The sequence below is a fragment of the Ciconia boyciana genome, chromosome 8, assembly GCF_034638445.1.
Source record: "Ciconia boyciana chromosome 8, ASM3463844v1, whole genome shotgun sequence".
NCBI classification, from domain to species: domain Eukaryota; kingdom Metazoa; phylum Chordata; class Aves; order Ciconiiformes; family Ciconiidae; genus Ciconia; species Ciconia boyciana.
The window spans coordinates 28,843,365-28,859,140 of NC_132941.1; the positions used below are offsets into that span (position 1 = coordinate 28,843,365).

Below are 15,776 nucleotides of genomic sequence, written 5' to 3' on the forward strand. Positions count from 1 at the left end.
ATGGTTGATCCTTGTATTGCCTTTCTATGAAGTTATGCAATGAAGGGGATGTGGAAGCAGAGAAAATTGTCTATTTGCCTTCTGCTCTCCTCATGTGATCAAGCCTTTCCTCCATGCATTGAAGAAAAGAGAGTGAGGTTATTTATTCAGAAAACTAAGCTAGAAGGAAGTTTACCCATATTTCAGCTTATAGAGGAACATGAAGTTGTTCATCCTGTCTGATGGGGCTTTTTGGGGTGTGGATGGGAGTATTTAACACATGTTTAAGATCATGGGTAGTCTTTTAAATGATCGTAGAAAGTATCCTAATGTGGTGTATGGACTGGCTACTGGGACTGGGCTACTGAAGCTGGGTCAAGTTGGCAGTGGGAGAGTCAAGTCCTGTGCCCCATTTCTCCTGCCTTCTTACCCTCCCATAAACATCTTTGATTTCCTTGCACATCATGTTGGCTTTTAATGAATTTCAAAATACTCCCTATTATATTTTAGGCTAATTTCTTCAGCATCTCAGGCGTCCTGGCTTGCGGGAAGAACACTGGAGAGTGTTACATTTAATTATTTACTGTATCCTTGTTGGTGTGTGGATGCGGAATCCGCTGCTGGCACCAAGTGGCTGCGGGTGGAAGCTGCTCCAGAGGTGTTGGACTCGCCGGCCATCTGTGGTGTGTGCGTAGATTTTGAGGCTGCAGTTCGGAGGGGGTTAGGACCCCCTTATTCCCAGTTTCCCCAGTGGTGGGTGTCACGCACCGGAGCCACTCCATCCTGTGCTGGCTGGTGCCCTGCGATGCCGGCTGAGCGATTGCCTTGGCTGTGCTTTGCCTTTGAAATACGAAAGGGATATATCAAAGGGAAAAAGGCTGTCAGAGGACTCGTTTGCTTGTAATAATCCCATCTTTGTGGGTTCCCCACCCCCCCAAGTGACTGGAAAAATAACCTGTACAGTAACATCACATGCATGAAGGCAAAGGATCATGATTACCTGGGAAAGGACACTATTTTTCTTGCCTTTTCAAATACCTGGGGGATTTTAACACTTCACACTGTTCATAGACTGTGTATTGAGTACCAAAAGAAAAATTACTGTAGGCTTTGCATCCTCCTTCATTCTCAAGTAGAGACAACTGGTGAGCTGTGTTTGGTTGGCTAGAAGACATGCAAGAAGGCAGGAGAGCACAGATGTGGCACCTCTGCTTCCAGACAGGGAGGGGGGAAAGGGGGTGTCAGGGGTAGCTGGTTTCTTTTTTTTTTTTTTTAAAAGCTGAAATCAAGGTTTTTCCACTCTCAAATCATTTGAAGCCAAGTTTCTTTATGAATAAACACAATTGCTAACATATTGGAAAAAATAGGCAGAATTCTCTCACCAAAATTTTTCTTTTTCTGCATCGTCTTTAAATGACATCTGCCACTCATCCCTTCTGTAATCAATTTAAATGTATCTGACACTAGCTTGGAGGCAAGTTTTGAACTTTCTTTACCCATCACCATGATTTCATTGCTTTTTCTCAGTTCAGTGGTGATTATATTTGAATTTGGAAACTGGTTGACCAGCTTTCGCTTGCCAGCAGCTTTTTAGGCTGGCCTTTGCAATGAACACCTCTGTGTGCCTGTGTATGGGAGAGCATAATGCTTGGCTGCCAGGAATTGACTTTGGGCATCTGTGAGTGTTTCGGTTTAATGTTAGAGGTGTTCATTTTAAAGTGAGATAAACCCAGAATAATTCCATGGTTTTCAGGCTTTCTTATTTCTTGTGAATAATATTTGTATCGCGTTTTGACTCATCACTGCACCTGATGACCACCTGCAGAAATTAAAAGTTGAAACCAGTTCGGAGCCCACTGGGAGGGGGAATGAGTTGGTTTATTCACAGGGTCTCAGAATGATTTTGTACTTTAAATATATTTGTATAAATAAGTTATTTTAGTTCCTTCATCTTAGATTTGTTTTATCTTTATTTTGTCCTTTAACACAAACTCCCAACTGTGCAATAAATCAAAAGACTAAAGCTCTTTCATCTCATGCAGTGGGTCTGCTGCAGGTGAGGCTCTTGCTACTGCTGTGATCAAGACTCGGGCTATGGCAGTAGAATGGGCGCTCTACTTTATTTTCAATAAATTTTGCAAGATGCCAAAAATACCACAAGCATCAACATGTTAATTGTGCTCCATGTTTTCATACTTCTGCTCAGAACTGGTGAGATCCTCATATTTGAATATTTGAGTTATTTTTAACAGACGCTGTGGAAAGGTTTTCCTCCAGAAGGGCTTTCCCCGCCTGCCTTGGCTCATGTCTTTGACAGCCGATGCAATAGCACTTGTTGATTTTTATATTCCCTGTAGTACAGAAGAATCCCCGGTGCCCGGTCTAGACCAGATTGCCCAAACCCAGAGTCTACGTGTTTTGCTACACCTCTGTCCATCCTTTCCTTGCATGAGTGATGATTGAAAGCGTTCCAGTAGTACCTGCCGGGAAACTTCTGGGCCAGTACACTTTGTTTTCGTAACATAAAAGGATTAGCGGGTGCTAAGTGGCATCAGGCAACCTCTTGGAGGAAAAATTTGTCGTGTGGCTATTTAGACATATCATCCAGCTGCAGCTTCCCACCAAGGAAGTCCCTAAAACCCTGAGGACCAGAAGCTGCAAAGGTGAATCACAGGAGGAATAAGCATTTTTCCCCATTGCTTATTCTGTAGCTATAAACATTTAGTAATAGGTGCCACTAAATAAGATAACTTAGTTTATCGGTTTTCAATAGTGACATTTGAGATGCAGAAGTTAGTTTGCACTGAATTTTACAAGTAATCCTGCTTAAGGTGTGCTTGTCTGCCTTTCTCCCAGCTGCATGGCTGCAAACATTGATTGCAAGTTACAGCGTTATTCTTAATGTACCAACTTTCCCCAGGTAATCCTTTAAACTGTAGGTGTGTTTCATAGTCTTTTATTTGGGAAAGCCCGAGTGAGGGGAGCTGAAGGGCTTGCTGAGACCCTTTGCAGCAGCAGTGGGCCAATTGCTTTGAACATCTTGGGGTCATGGCTGAAAATGGGAAAGAAAGAGGAAAGCTGGGCTGAAACGGTGTGTTTCATCATTTTGCTCCTGTTAAGACTTCTTCAGCGTGGTGTTTGGGGAATAATCCTTCTTTCTTATCTTAAAGTTGACATGAAAAGGCTTTGTGTGAGACACATCAGGAGAAAAATGAAGATGATAAGTTTTTTTAATTTTTCCTTTCTAGTCTTTTTTGCATCTGGTAATGCAAACCTGACTGCTATCTGAATGCTTATTTACAAAAAAACTGTGATGAATTGGCCCTTTTTTCTTTCCCCATCTGCAAGACTGCAGGGAGGTGAGCTGCTTCTGTTACCCCGTGGAGCTGCACAATGCCCGCTCCTTAATGCAGGGTGGGGGGAGAGGACTGGTGGGCTTTTAGATACTGACTCAAGACTTTTCTAAGCATATTCACCACTTACGAGGTTGATTTGAGATAGTTGGATCTGCTTCTGATCTTTTAATAAAAGATGCTGTCTCATGCTTTGCTAAAACTTGGGATATTTGAACATGGTTGGTAGAAAAATACTGGTTTGTGTCTTTTGGGCTGAAATTAGGAATATTATAGTAGAAGAAAGCATCGGTGCTGCTTTTGAAACAGTACTGACTGCGAAGTTTTGTGTCTCTTGGGTATTGTAAAACTTCTTCGTATTCTTCAAACATGGAAGAAAGGACTATCTCTGCTTTTTAATGAAGAACAGATACTTTGCCTCCAAATGAGTTTTCCCCGCCTTTCCCCAGCACATGAGAAAGGGAGAGGCCAGTGTTTTGCATTGTGAGTAAACCCCAGTGTCTATATTGGACGACAGTAAAAAGTGCCATCTTTTTTCTCCGATACTGCGTGGGCCACTCAAGTGAAAGCACAAGGTGCTAAGAAGCTGAATTTGTCCACTTGGGAGCTGCCTCCTGCCAGCGTAGTCCATCCAAACCCCTCCAGCCCTGGCATTTCATGCATTTCAAATGCAGTAGGAATTACTTGGTGCCCCACTGGGGAAAAGCAGCAAAAGTCTGGCCGATATGCTAATAACTAAAAAATATTTACCCCCAACTTGGCATTAGCATGGAAATTGTAGTAGCTCATTTGCACACAGCCTAGTTGTTACATAGCATAACTAAAAAGCGTATATATTAAAAGCGTATATAGCCAGCCATGTCTGTAGCTGTGCCTACACATGAATCGAAAGCAAGGCTGGTGGATCTGCCAGCTTTCATCTCCCCACCTTGATCTCAGTCGGGTGCCTTGCTGGCTTTTGTGTTAGCTGTGTAATTAAGCACAGAAGAGCGGTTGAGGCAGAAATGGTTAACTCACTGAGCAATGTGGTACTGAGTTGTTCTGTAGGAGTTTAAAAATTAATTTTGTTGTTAAATGTCATCATCTGGCTTGCGATCAGCTATAGTGTAGGTCATATGTTTTCTGATAAATAAAGGAAATCAAATAAGGGATCCTGAATGCTGACATCTGTGAAACCAAAGTTAGTTTAAGTCTGACGTTAATGTTTCTAGAGCCACAAAGAGGTGGGAGGAAGAAAGGAAAAGATGAAATCTGCATTATTTATCTAGCAGAGATGTGGTGCTCAAACCCAGCACCTTCCCAAGTCAGGAAAATTGCCCTTCCCTTCTCCCCTGCAGCAAAAGCCAGGAGAACATAAACGAGTGCTGGAGAGATGGATTAATGGAGAAGAGCTTTCTCTGCTGAAAGGCTTGTGGGGAGTTCTGCAGGGGCCTCACAGCAGCGTTTGTAAGAGTCTTGAAGGGGCTTAGGACAAGAACGTTCTGGGACTGGGGAAGGTGAGGTCTGGAGATGTCCATGAACCTTCCCTTGCTGAATCCATTTCTACAGGGCTTGGAGCAGAGAAGAGCTGCAATGAGACTTAGTTTTTGCAAGATTTTTCTTTCCTGGTTTACTAACCACCCGCCTTTATAGCAATCATGGAACTGCTCCTACATATACTTCTTTTGAGGCATACACTTGCATGTTAGCTCAGTCCTGTGCAGATTTTTGATCAATCAGAAGAAAATGTCACTGCAGCAGCCAAATTCTTTGGATTCTTATTCAGTCGTCCAAGCTGGAAGTGCCTGTGAAGAATACCTTAGTATTTGTTCTTGGTTTTCACCCCTTCGGAGATTTGTGGACACTAGCTTGGTTTCAAGTTAAGGTAATCATCCTGCCTTTTCAAGTCCAGCTCTACAAATGCTGTCCCCCTGAGAGATAAAGCTAGGAGGATGAGATACAAAGACTTCTTCCAGAGGTTGTCCAAGAAATAGCACATAGGGAAAATGTTGACTTATTGATAGAGACAGCCTTGGGGGAAGCGAATATTCAAATGAGTTAGGATTTCCTTCAGCAGTGTTTCCTGAAATGTTCATTTTTTTCTACAGTGCCTTGTTACACCCTTCCCCTGGACAGAGCTTTCTGCTGCACAGCCTTGTTTTCATCTCCCCCCCCCTTTTTTTTTTCCCCACTTCCAGTTTGAGCGTCATGACCCGGTGGAGGGGCGGATCACGGAGCGGCAGTTCGGCAGCATGTTGCTGGCCTACAGCGGGGTGCAGTCCAAGAAGCTCACTGTCATGCTGAAGCAGCTCAAGAAGCACTTCCAGGACGGAGAGGTCAGTGGCATTGGTGGCACACTTGGAAAGTTGTGGTGGGGGCAGCTGTCCAGCACCATGCTGAGAAATGAGTAAGCAATCTCCATCTTTTTAAGAAAAGCACCTGCACCTTGTTAAGCAGTGTGGGGAGACACACTGACTTTGCAGATGATAAATACTTTGCCAGCAGGAGGGAGATGGAAAAGGTGGGAGTGCAGTGGTCAGTGTCCAGATCAGGGTGTAGGTTTGTCCCTAACAAAATGGATGCTGTAATTTTCAAAATTTAAATTTGCTGAATGGCACCCTGGGTCTGGAGCCAGAATAAACGTTGAAGACATGTTCCTAGTTACTGGCTCGCCCTTGGATTAATTAGCTGCTGTGACTGGGCAGTTTATTATTTAGTTATGAACTTATGTGAGAAATTATTTTAATTACTCATGATTTAGAGAGGAATAAGGTTGCAGATCCTACACTCGTTAATATAGTGAGAGACCTTGGAATAACACATCCATACTGAAAGGATGTGCTTTATCAGGTAAGGCAAGTATGGGCTGCTAAATTACTTCAGTATTAGAATTTTACATCTGCTTCTATAAAGATGGATTGTTCTTTTAACTAGGTTATAAACAAGTGATTCATCAAAATGAGAATGGATGGAAAGTCTTTGGCTGCATATTGGGTTGGTCTGATTGGTTTAGAGCTGTTTCCTCCTGACATCAGAACTGGCATTTATTTCTTAACTGGCTTAGATGCAAAGTGTGTTATAAAACACAAGTGTGTGTGTCTAGTCCTTTTTTGCCCCTTTTTGGTGCCTTAGCTGGACTCCTGTGATGTCCAGGAATCCTCGGTTCATGTGAAGCCACTCCAGTGACTTTTTTTTTTCTCCCATTTTCTCCCTCTTTCACTGGTGCTGGAGGAGAATTTGGGCATACTGAAGCAGCAGGGCATGTAGACTAATAGGTCTCTATTAACTGCAAATAATATCAAAAAGTTAAAAACTGAAGGAAACCGTAAGCGAGCCAAAAGGCCATTATCAGAGTTGTGTTCCTGCCAGAGGAGCCACGGTACCTGCAGCTTCTTGTGACCTCAGGGTACCAGAAAGAGCGTTTTTTGCAGATTCCCTCGTGTTTTGTAGGGAAATAGGCTCAATATTTAATAGGCTGTTATCAGTAGATGGTGTCAACGTGTCATCGGAGCTGAGATGTGTTGCTTGTTAATATTTGGAAATCTCACTTCTCCAGTTCTTTGTCACCAGCTCAAATAAGCCGACCATTGATGTTTCCAAGGTTGCGTCCGTTTATTTGATCTTCGAGTGAGACGCTGCAGATTTGGCTTTTCCAATACCTCTGCTCCCCTTGAGTTTTAACACAAATCTTCTGATTTCTCATGGAAAAAATACTTAATGGTGATGTGTGTCTAACAGAAAATATTAGCTCTGTTGTTGACATTCCCAAACTGTTGGTTCTTTTGCTGTGATTTGGGGTTTTTTTTAATATATATACACGCACACATATTATTGAACAGTAGCTGGGTGTATGAGAAATTAGGCAGAGGGGAGTTATTTTGGAAGGTTTCTTACAGCAGATGTTTTCTTCTTTTCATGTGTAAGCCAAGACCCTGACATCTGTGGCAGAGGAAGAACTTTTTGGTTTTACCTTGTTCCTCATCCCCAAATCAGCCAGATTGTGTTTCTATTTGCAGATAACCGCATTCAGAGCAAGTCTTTTTTCTTTCTTTATGCCAAGGACTTCCAAGGAGAGAAATTGGGGAATAGCACAAAAAAATGACATTTGCAAGAAACAGAATTGGTGGAAAACACATGATTCCTTAGACCGGGGGGAATGAAACACCCAGAATCCTAAAACGACACGGCCTCTCTGTTAACAAGTACAAGATATTTAATGTTTTAAGGAGATGTAAAGGATGTAAGAAGTGCCAGCCACTTTGCACTGCAGGCAGAGAAGCCTTTTTTGCAGCCAGGGCAGCTCAAAGTCAGTGCTTATGCAGAGCAAGAGAAATCAGGCACTGAATTCCTCCACTTCAGCAGGTTTTAGCTCATGGAGAATCCAACCTGATGCCTAACTTTGTGTTGTCTTGTATACAAGAGAACCTTCTCTTGAAAGTTTGTAGGGTTCTTTTTTCCCCTGGGGTATTTTAGAAGACCATATCCCTTGCAGATTTGTGTGCAGCATAAATACACTTATGTACTTTTATTGGATCACCCTGGTGCAGCTGTCAGTGTTTTTACATAGCTTAAATTTCCCCATCTCTTTAGAAACAGGACTGCTGTGACCAGTATCACATTAACAGCCTTTCGATCTTTCTGGATAACTTATTCAGGGATGTGCTTGCAAAGTTTTCTTTGTAAATGAATGGAGTTTTAAGCCAGAGAGCGTTCTCCTACTTGAAACTGCAGAAGCTCAATGCTGGCGTTGCTTCTTCCTCTGCGTTTGTAACCCAGACGTTTGCAGAGCAAGCAGCTGCTTCTGTCGGGCTCTACTTTACTCCCATCGTATAAAAAGGGAGTGGAGCCGGTGCTATCCACTGCTCTCCCTTTGGCTCCCAGACCTCAAAGAGACTTTAAAGCCACTCAGCCACTTCATTTATCCTACAGTACTTTCCAGTCGCTGAACACCTTGTAGGTCAGAGTGGTTTATGATGCAAACATGTTTTGCAGGAAGAATTTTTCTCCAAATCCCTTCTTTTCACAGTTCACTAGCCTACTTCTAGTAGGCTTTATCTGCACAGTTTATCTGCACGTAGTATCGTTATCTGCACAGTTTACTAAACTGCTGTAACTCCGCTCTATGCCGAAAGCAGTAGGGGCTTTGACTTGCTATTGCTGTCCCAAGAAAGTGGGAGTAAAGTAATTTTAATAGCGTGATGCCAAAAGGGGAATGGCAGTAATTGTACCAAACCTACCTGGCAAGCTTTACCTTGGAAATGCAATTTACCTTGTGAGTTACCAATTTCTTATGAAATCAGCCAATCATCATCATCATTGTCTGATGCAGTTACCTTTTCTGCACAAAGCAACCCTGGCAGCCTCCGAAATGTTAAAGCTCTGATTTTAATCTAACCTTCAGCCATTTTCCAACATTGTTATTATACATTCCTGCTTTTGGGAATGGCATGTTTTCTTGTGTTAACTGATAATCTGCTTTCACTTTTATTTTTCTTGAGGAAAAATCCCATTTTACCCTGGATACGTGAACTCCTCTGCATATTCAGCAGAGCTGCCACACTCTTTGTTCAAAATTGCTTATGATCCTACCCCTTGAGTTATACTTACACAGCTGCTTTTCTCCTAGTAAAAAGGACTTGAGTTGTCATTAGTATTTACAAGCAGGGTATTTTGTTTATGTCTCCCTAACTGCTAGAAAACCAAGCTGACTTGTCAGAAACTAGTGATTCAAGTCATGTTCTACACGTGCTTTGGGGGCTGTGTAGCATATTTTTCTGTTGAGATGGCAGAGGGTAGGAGCAAGATGTAATTCTGCCCGGCTGAAACCTGGGTTCCTAGGTGAAAGCCCTGACTTTCGCAGAAGGTATTTGAGCTGTCGTAAGATGCATGTTGCAAGCAAATAGGTGTTTCTGGAGTCTGCCTGCTCATGTATTGCTAGGATTACTTAAATGATGAAAGGATTCAGACTTATGAATCAACAGCTAGATCTACCAATGCCTTGAAAGAAGTGATCATCCAGATGCAATAATTGCTACCCTAGTGCTCTCCAGATATGCAGTTTCTTGTGATTCCAAATTAACACAAGCCTGTATTATATAATGGAAACATCTATTGGTCTTTCAATGGAAACGTGAATAAGTTACGAAGAGCTGAGGAGCACTGACAAACACATTGACAGGGAACAGATAAAGTCCCATACTCAGACCTTCTGACTGATGAAGGTGTTCATTCATCTGTTGACTTGTCGGTGCAAGCCTGAGGCTGTCCCAGTCTCTGATTTTATTTTTATTTTGGTAGCTGGAAAGGAGTTAATGCTGATGCCAGCCTCAACTATAGGATTCATCAATAAAATATTAAATTTTATAATACTGACAGAATTGTTGCTACAGAGATTCAGTATCTCTGTCCACATGAAAGCCCAGATTTGTAGGATACCCCCGTATGTCATTGTTTTTGCTTTTTCAGCTGGTGAGAGGGCCACAAGTTTACGTATGTAGGCATATAAACCTTCCCCGTTACCTGCTGAAGCGATAGCAACTGCAGTGTCGGTACTAAACAAGGGGCTATTTTGCACAGACAGCAATGCTGTTTGGCCTTGACATCTGCCATTTTGTGGTGGAAAATTCCAGGAAAATGCAAAGTTGGGGCTCTCTGCTTAGAATAGCTGCTGGGATGACTTGCAGCCACTACTGGAAACCTCAGATATCCCAAACAGAGCAGGTAAAACACAGCACAGTGTCTTCTGGTGGCCTGAAAGTGGCCTCACACCTCCTGGTTCGTGCTGGCTTTCCACATTTTCAGTGCTCTGCTCCCAGGCAGGAGCATGTCAGTCAGGAAACACATAGCAGGGAGGCGTCCGGATGGGTATCTGAATTGCAAAGATCTTTTCTCCTCTAGATCTGTTGTACAAAACAGAGGAATCTTTGCAGTACTTCCTGCAGAAGTACCTGATTCCTGATTTATTTGATTTTTTTTTTTTTTTTGCTAGGACAGTATTTTATTTAATTCTGCCATACATCTTTTAGCATGCCGCTTGGGAAGCAGAGCAGGTATACATTCAAAGAAAGCTCCCTGTAAGGTAACTGGGAATTTTTTTCAGATCTGTTGTCCATGTGTGCATTTTGCTATCTCATTCTTTTTGGTCTGGATCCGTAAATCCAGGGCTGACAAAGCCTACTGTTGCATTTGTTGGTGTGCACACTGTGCAACGTATGTCAGCAGTGCATTGCCACATACTCAGTTACAGTGAAGGCAGGAACAAGCTGCAAATTTTCTGTAATTCTGCTTACAATTCTAGAGGCACTATGCCTGTATGAGAAGATTGTAAAAAATGTGCTTTTTCTTTCAAAAAAAGATAGGTGGCTTCTTCCCTGATTAGAAGTTGTTGGGAAGAGTTTGAGAAAGGTCACAACAGATCGTATGAATTTATATTTGATAGTACCCGCTGAACATGTGCTCTTCTATCCAGCTTTTCCCAACTGTTACGCAGTTGGGATTTTTAGTATCTTGTTATATCAGTCTGTCGTGCTAGACAGGATAGGAGGAGCCTGAAGCTGAACTCTTGACAAGCTGATTTATCTCCTCCAGAGAGGAAGGCTGAGTGGTTATTGTTGTGGTGGTGATTTACCTCCTCCATTGGCTCCAGGCCGTGGTGCGGGAGTTTGGAGGCTGCAGCTTTTGTCCCAGCACTGATGCTGGCGCTGAACAGATTGATAAAATCGGGTGGTGTATAGTGTAACTGGGTGGGGGTCCTGGACCTGTGCTTGTTGGCAGCCGTTCTCCTGGTGGGCTCCTTGCCAGTCAGATCAGTGCAGAGAGGAGCATGTCACTTATCCCCTGCCTGCCCATCAGCTGTGCTGTGATGCAGTAGTGCCAGCGCTGGGGGATCTCAGGATGCATTTCCATGACTATCCGGGTGCTTGGCTGTAGGTGCTCACCGAGCACACGCTCGCCTGTCCCAGGGTGAGCCAAGCCTTGGGCGACTGTGCCGGTAAGTAGAGCAGACAGCGATCCAGCCCCATAGCCATCCTGCCACCAGCAGCAAAGCTAATTGGGGCACATATATACATGCTGTGGTTTGCAGTGTCACCTTCTGTGACACTGGGTAAGACATGGATCCCCCCAGGGATCCCTCAATCTCTTGGGAGAGACCGTGCAGCACTTGAACTATTTCATTACTGTCATTTCAAGTGTGCAGGCTTGAAAAAAATATATAAATGAACCTGCTTGCAGTGGTCTCCTGCATCCCAACCACAGGCTCATGGTGCGTCCACTCATCTGGGCAAGAGCTGGCTGCGGAGCAAGGGCCAGAGAAATGCTTTTCAGTCTCTGCCACTGCTGACCGTGCATGGGGAAGTCCCTTCCCATCACACTACTGGTGGGGCTGGGAGGGGAGCAGAGGTGGTTAACAAAAGTACAGGTTGCAACCCATATCTGCAGGTGCCAAGGTAGGAGTGTTTTGAGTGTGCTTTTGAATTCCCCTCTGGCTACCGCTTTGGGTTGATGAGTCACTCTGTTGTTCATAATCCAGGTAGTGTCACCATCTCCTTTTCCCATCACTGTAAGACCGTCTTTTCTCTGTCTTAGGGGCTGACGTTTGAGGAGGTGGAGAACTTCTTCACTTTTCTGAAGAACATAAATGACGTGGACACAGCTTTGAGCTTCTACCACATGGCTGGAGCTTCACTTGATAAAGGTATTAAAACTTGCGAGACAGACAGGCGCTGAAAGCTTGAGGGAGTGAGACTCATGCTTTGAAGTTAGGAAGATGTCGAACGAGCCCATGCTGACAGGTTAAAAATGTACTGAAATCACAGTTCCTCCCTGTAATGAGAGGTTTAACTTGCTACGTCCATGGATAAAGAGGGATTTCAGGTTTTATACTTCCCCAATTTTAGATACAGAGGGGAAAAAAAGGCTGAAATGTATAGTCTGAATAGATTAGGAAGTGGTGATTTCATGGTGACTGATTAGTAAGCGGTGATATCATGGTGATATCTTCAGCAGGACCATTCAGGCCTGATGCGTGCAGAGGCAAGATGACCTAGTGAGTATATCATGGGCTCTGGGACCAGAGCACAAGCACACCAGTATTTCTTCTTCATCCCTGTCTTCTGGAGTGAGGATTCTTCTCCTTTCACAAAGTACTTGAAAAATTATTGTTGGCAAAGACAAGCGGTATTATAAGAAGTATTATTGCAAACTGTATCTTCTGTAGAGGTCTCAGTGATTGACGTTGCAGAGGCACTAACCAGCAGTGGAGCTGGTGGTAGGAACATTTCAACCCTTGTTTTGTCTCAGCTTTGCTTAAAAATGAGAGGCTTTGCTTAGAAATAAGAGCTGTGTGGCCGGATGCTGCATTTCTGATCTGAAATCCAAGTAATGGCAAGCACCTTTGGAGCTCCCAGGCATAGTGGAGGGAAGGAGAGGGGAGCACTGGAACCCCACTGAGGTCCCAGACTGAGCATTAAAGTCTGTCCAGAGGAGGCTCTCTTCAGATAACCCACAGTCCAGAGGCTGTATGTGGCTGGAGGAGCTGGCTGAATAAACTTCAGAGCTAGCGTTTCCTGGGGATCTTGGCAATAGTGTGGTTTATTGATCAGACCAATCCATATCCTCCTTCATCTCATCATGTTTTTCCTTTTCTGAGCTAATCCATATCAGTTATGTTCTCAGATAAGTTCTCAGATTTGACACACTGATTTTTTAAAAAAAAAAAAAAGTCCAACTCTCTGCTCTGCTGCCAGGATCTGTTACAAGTGTGTGCTTTTCTTTTCTAGATCTTTTTTTAAGAGTTGGTTTTTTAAAAGACTTAGACCGGGAATCTAAAAAAAATGATGGCAAACTCATTAAAAGTTTTTTAGGCTAAGTGGAAACTCTTGTCTACTAGAAAGTTAAAGCTGATGTATTTAGGCAGCTGCAAAATTAAATGTTTTGGAAGTAAGCTACTCTTCCAACCACTGCTGTTGTGGGAATATTATGACATTAATAGGTTTCTGGGCAGTGGAGCTACAAAGGGAGTCAAACATGTCACATCTCTTCTTGCATGTGTCAGCAGCCCTCCTTGTCTTTGATTTTTTTGGGGGAAATCATCTGTACCCTTTGTTTTAGATCACTGTTATCTTAATACTTAAAGTTAAAAGAACCTGATAGGATTTTTTTTCATTTAGTAGTAAAAATATGAAGTACAGATGTGCTGCTACTGCGCAGAACCCTTTCTGCAGCATCCCACGAGGAGATAATAGCCCAGTGAATCCAATTTACTCAGTGTCTACAGTAAATTAGCAATTGCCCAGTCATGGAATAAGTATTTGTGGAGTATTTAGGCCCACGCGCAGCTGGTAAATCAGTGTGATTGCTGTTTAATTATGTGTGATTAATAAGCTTGTGCTGGAGCCACGGCCATTGAGCTGGGAGTCCTTTGGCTGGAATAAGAAACCTTGGGGAGGCTTGGTGGTGTGCAGGGCATGGCTTCCAACTGCTCGCGGGCTGGACTGTCCCTGGACCCCTGTCCCTGCCTGCAGCGTCCCGGCTGTCGGGAGACATTTCCTCAGGCTCGGACAGAAGAGGAGGGTTATCCTGCAAATCCCCTCTTTGCATGTGTCTGGTAGCTGACACGAATCACCCCTCACATCCTTCTGTGCTGCTCAACCCAGAGATGCTCCCGTGTATCTGGCAGGAGGCATGAAGAGAGCATTTTGCTGTGGTCATTGCATTTTGTGTGCAATGAAGGTGCAAAGCAAGCTGCAGCGATACGATACACCTGGGTTTTGCAGCAGGGATCTGTGTGGTCCCATGCCTAAACTGTCTATGCGTTACCCGTTTCCATATATGTGTGCTCCCATGCCTAAATTATCCGTGCATTACCCGTTACCATGTGCGTGCACTCCAAGTCTGGATATTGCACCCACAAATCATATAAGCAATAAATGGGGTGTACTCTTCCAAAAGCCAAGCTTTCACAAGGTTGCTTATTAAAAACCAACAAATGTAAAAATTACTCATCTCATGGGGAGGAGGAAGAGGATAGTTTATGTATCAAATAAATTGCTGCTAACCTAATGCAGCAAACTTTATTATAATTTTAGAAGGGCCGTTTAAAATTTAAGAGGAAAAAAAAAATGGATGGCAGCAAACAGCCATAGCTTGACAACCTGTTTTCTGTGTTGAATTAAAGTAGCCTCTTCTTCTAAAAAGGATCGTAAACCTGTATTTTAATGACGCATAGAATAACACACAGATTATTTGTTAGTCCATCTTTCATTTTACCTGAAGCATAATAGCCATCATTCTCTTAAATCATAATCATTACTGAGAAAACTTCCTCAGCCTGGGCTTACAGCTGGCAGCAGGACAGGAGCTGAATTCATTGCTTATTCCCCTTTCAAGGCGAGGGTGTGAATTGCACTTTTTTTTTTTTTGGCACAGTCCGCGGCCAGACTTTCCAAAGAGCCGTTCTGCTAGCGCTGGCAGAGTGCCATGGTGTAACTCCTTTGTGTTTTAGAGCGAGGCACAGATGCACTTTGCTAGAGATAGGCCAAAGCAAGGGGAGACAGCTGAGCCCGTCGCTCATTCCAGTGGCTGGGCCAGCGCAGAGCGGGGCTGGAGCCCAGGAGGGGTTAATGGAAGATTGTTTTATTTGAAGTATGGAGCTTGAAATGGCTGCAGACTTGACAGGGAATTTGGAAGGAGGCAGAGGTGAGTTTTGAGTGCAGCATGTATTTGTCATTGAATTGCTGCTTGCTTTAATCTGCCTTCAGAGATGGATGAAAGAAGTCAGTCCCCCATGGAGGCACAGCTCAGATCACTCCTCTGGAGTAATGGCATGTAGTCAATGCTGGTAGTTGGGTGGGGAGGACTTCTGTAGGGTAGATGAGAATGGCAGGGATCTCTAGAGACCCTGTAGTCCAACAGGGTCACCTACAGCAACTTGCCCAGGGCCACCTACAGTCAGGTTTTGGATATCTCCAAGGATGGAGATGCCACAGCCTCTCTGAGCGTGTAAGAAAGTCTGGATGAGTATTTGCAATAATTTGTGAGAAGGAGAAGAGTCGAACGATGAAATCTGGTGTCCTGCAGAGGCAAGTCAGGGTCACAGGTTGTCACTTTTGCTGCCCTCACACCAGTACATTGATGTGTATGCATGTGTGCGTCCTGATGGAGCAGGACCGTGGAAGTGCTTGGCACCATGTCCTCAAGTAGGAGGGGTCTGGAGCTTGCCTGCCCTTTGGTTTTAGTATATGCACAATTACGGTGCAGTGTTTGCTGAGCACTGATGCAACGAGTTGTTAGGCAAAGCTCCATCACAGCAGAGGATGCCTGTCCACAAGGGTTTAAGAAATCAGCTCGGTAACCCTGAGGACAAGCTCTCCGTAGATCAACAGCCCCTGGAACGTGCTGGATACCTTTCAATTTAGAAACTGCTTTCTGTGTTGGAATCTCCTTTCTTATTTATGACTGCGAATA

General features: G+C 43.8%; 1 protein-coding gene across 2 annotated transcripts in view; it reads left to right on the forward strand.

Annotated features, from left to right (window-relative positions):
• Positions 1-15,776, forward strand: part of MICU1 (mitochondrial calcium uptake 1) — a 111,131-nt gene that overhangs the window by 88,847 nt on the left and 6,508 nt on the right. For both annotated transcript variants that reach the window (XM_072869636.1, XM_072869637.1), the window contains 2 exons: positions 5,510-5,647; positions 11,898-12,006. In XM_072869636.1, the coding sequence (XP_072725737.1) occupies positions 5,510-5,647; positions 11,898-12,006 (247 nt within the window). The remainder of the gene's footprint in view (positions 1-5,509; positions 5,648-11,897; positions 12,007-15,776) is intronic.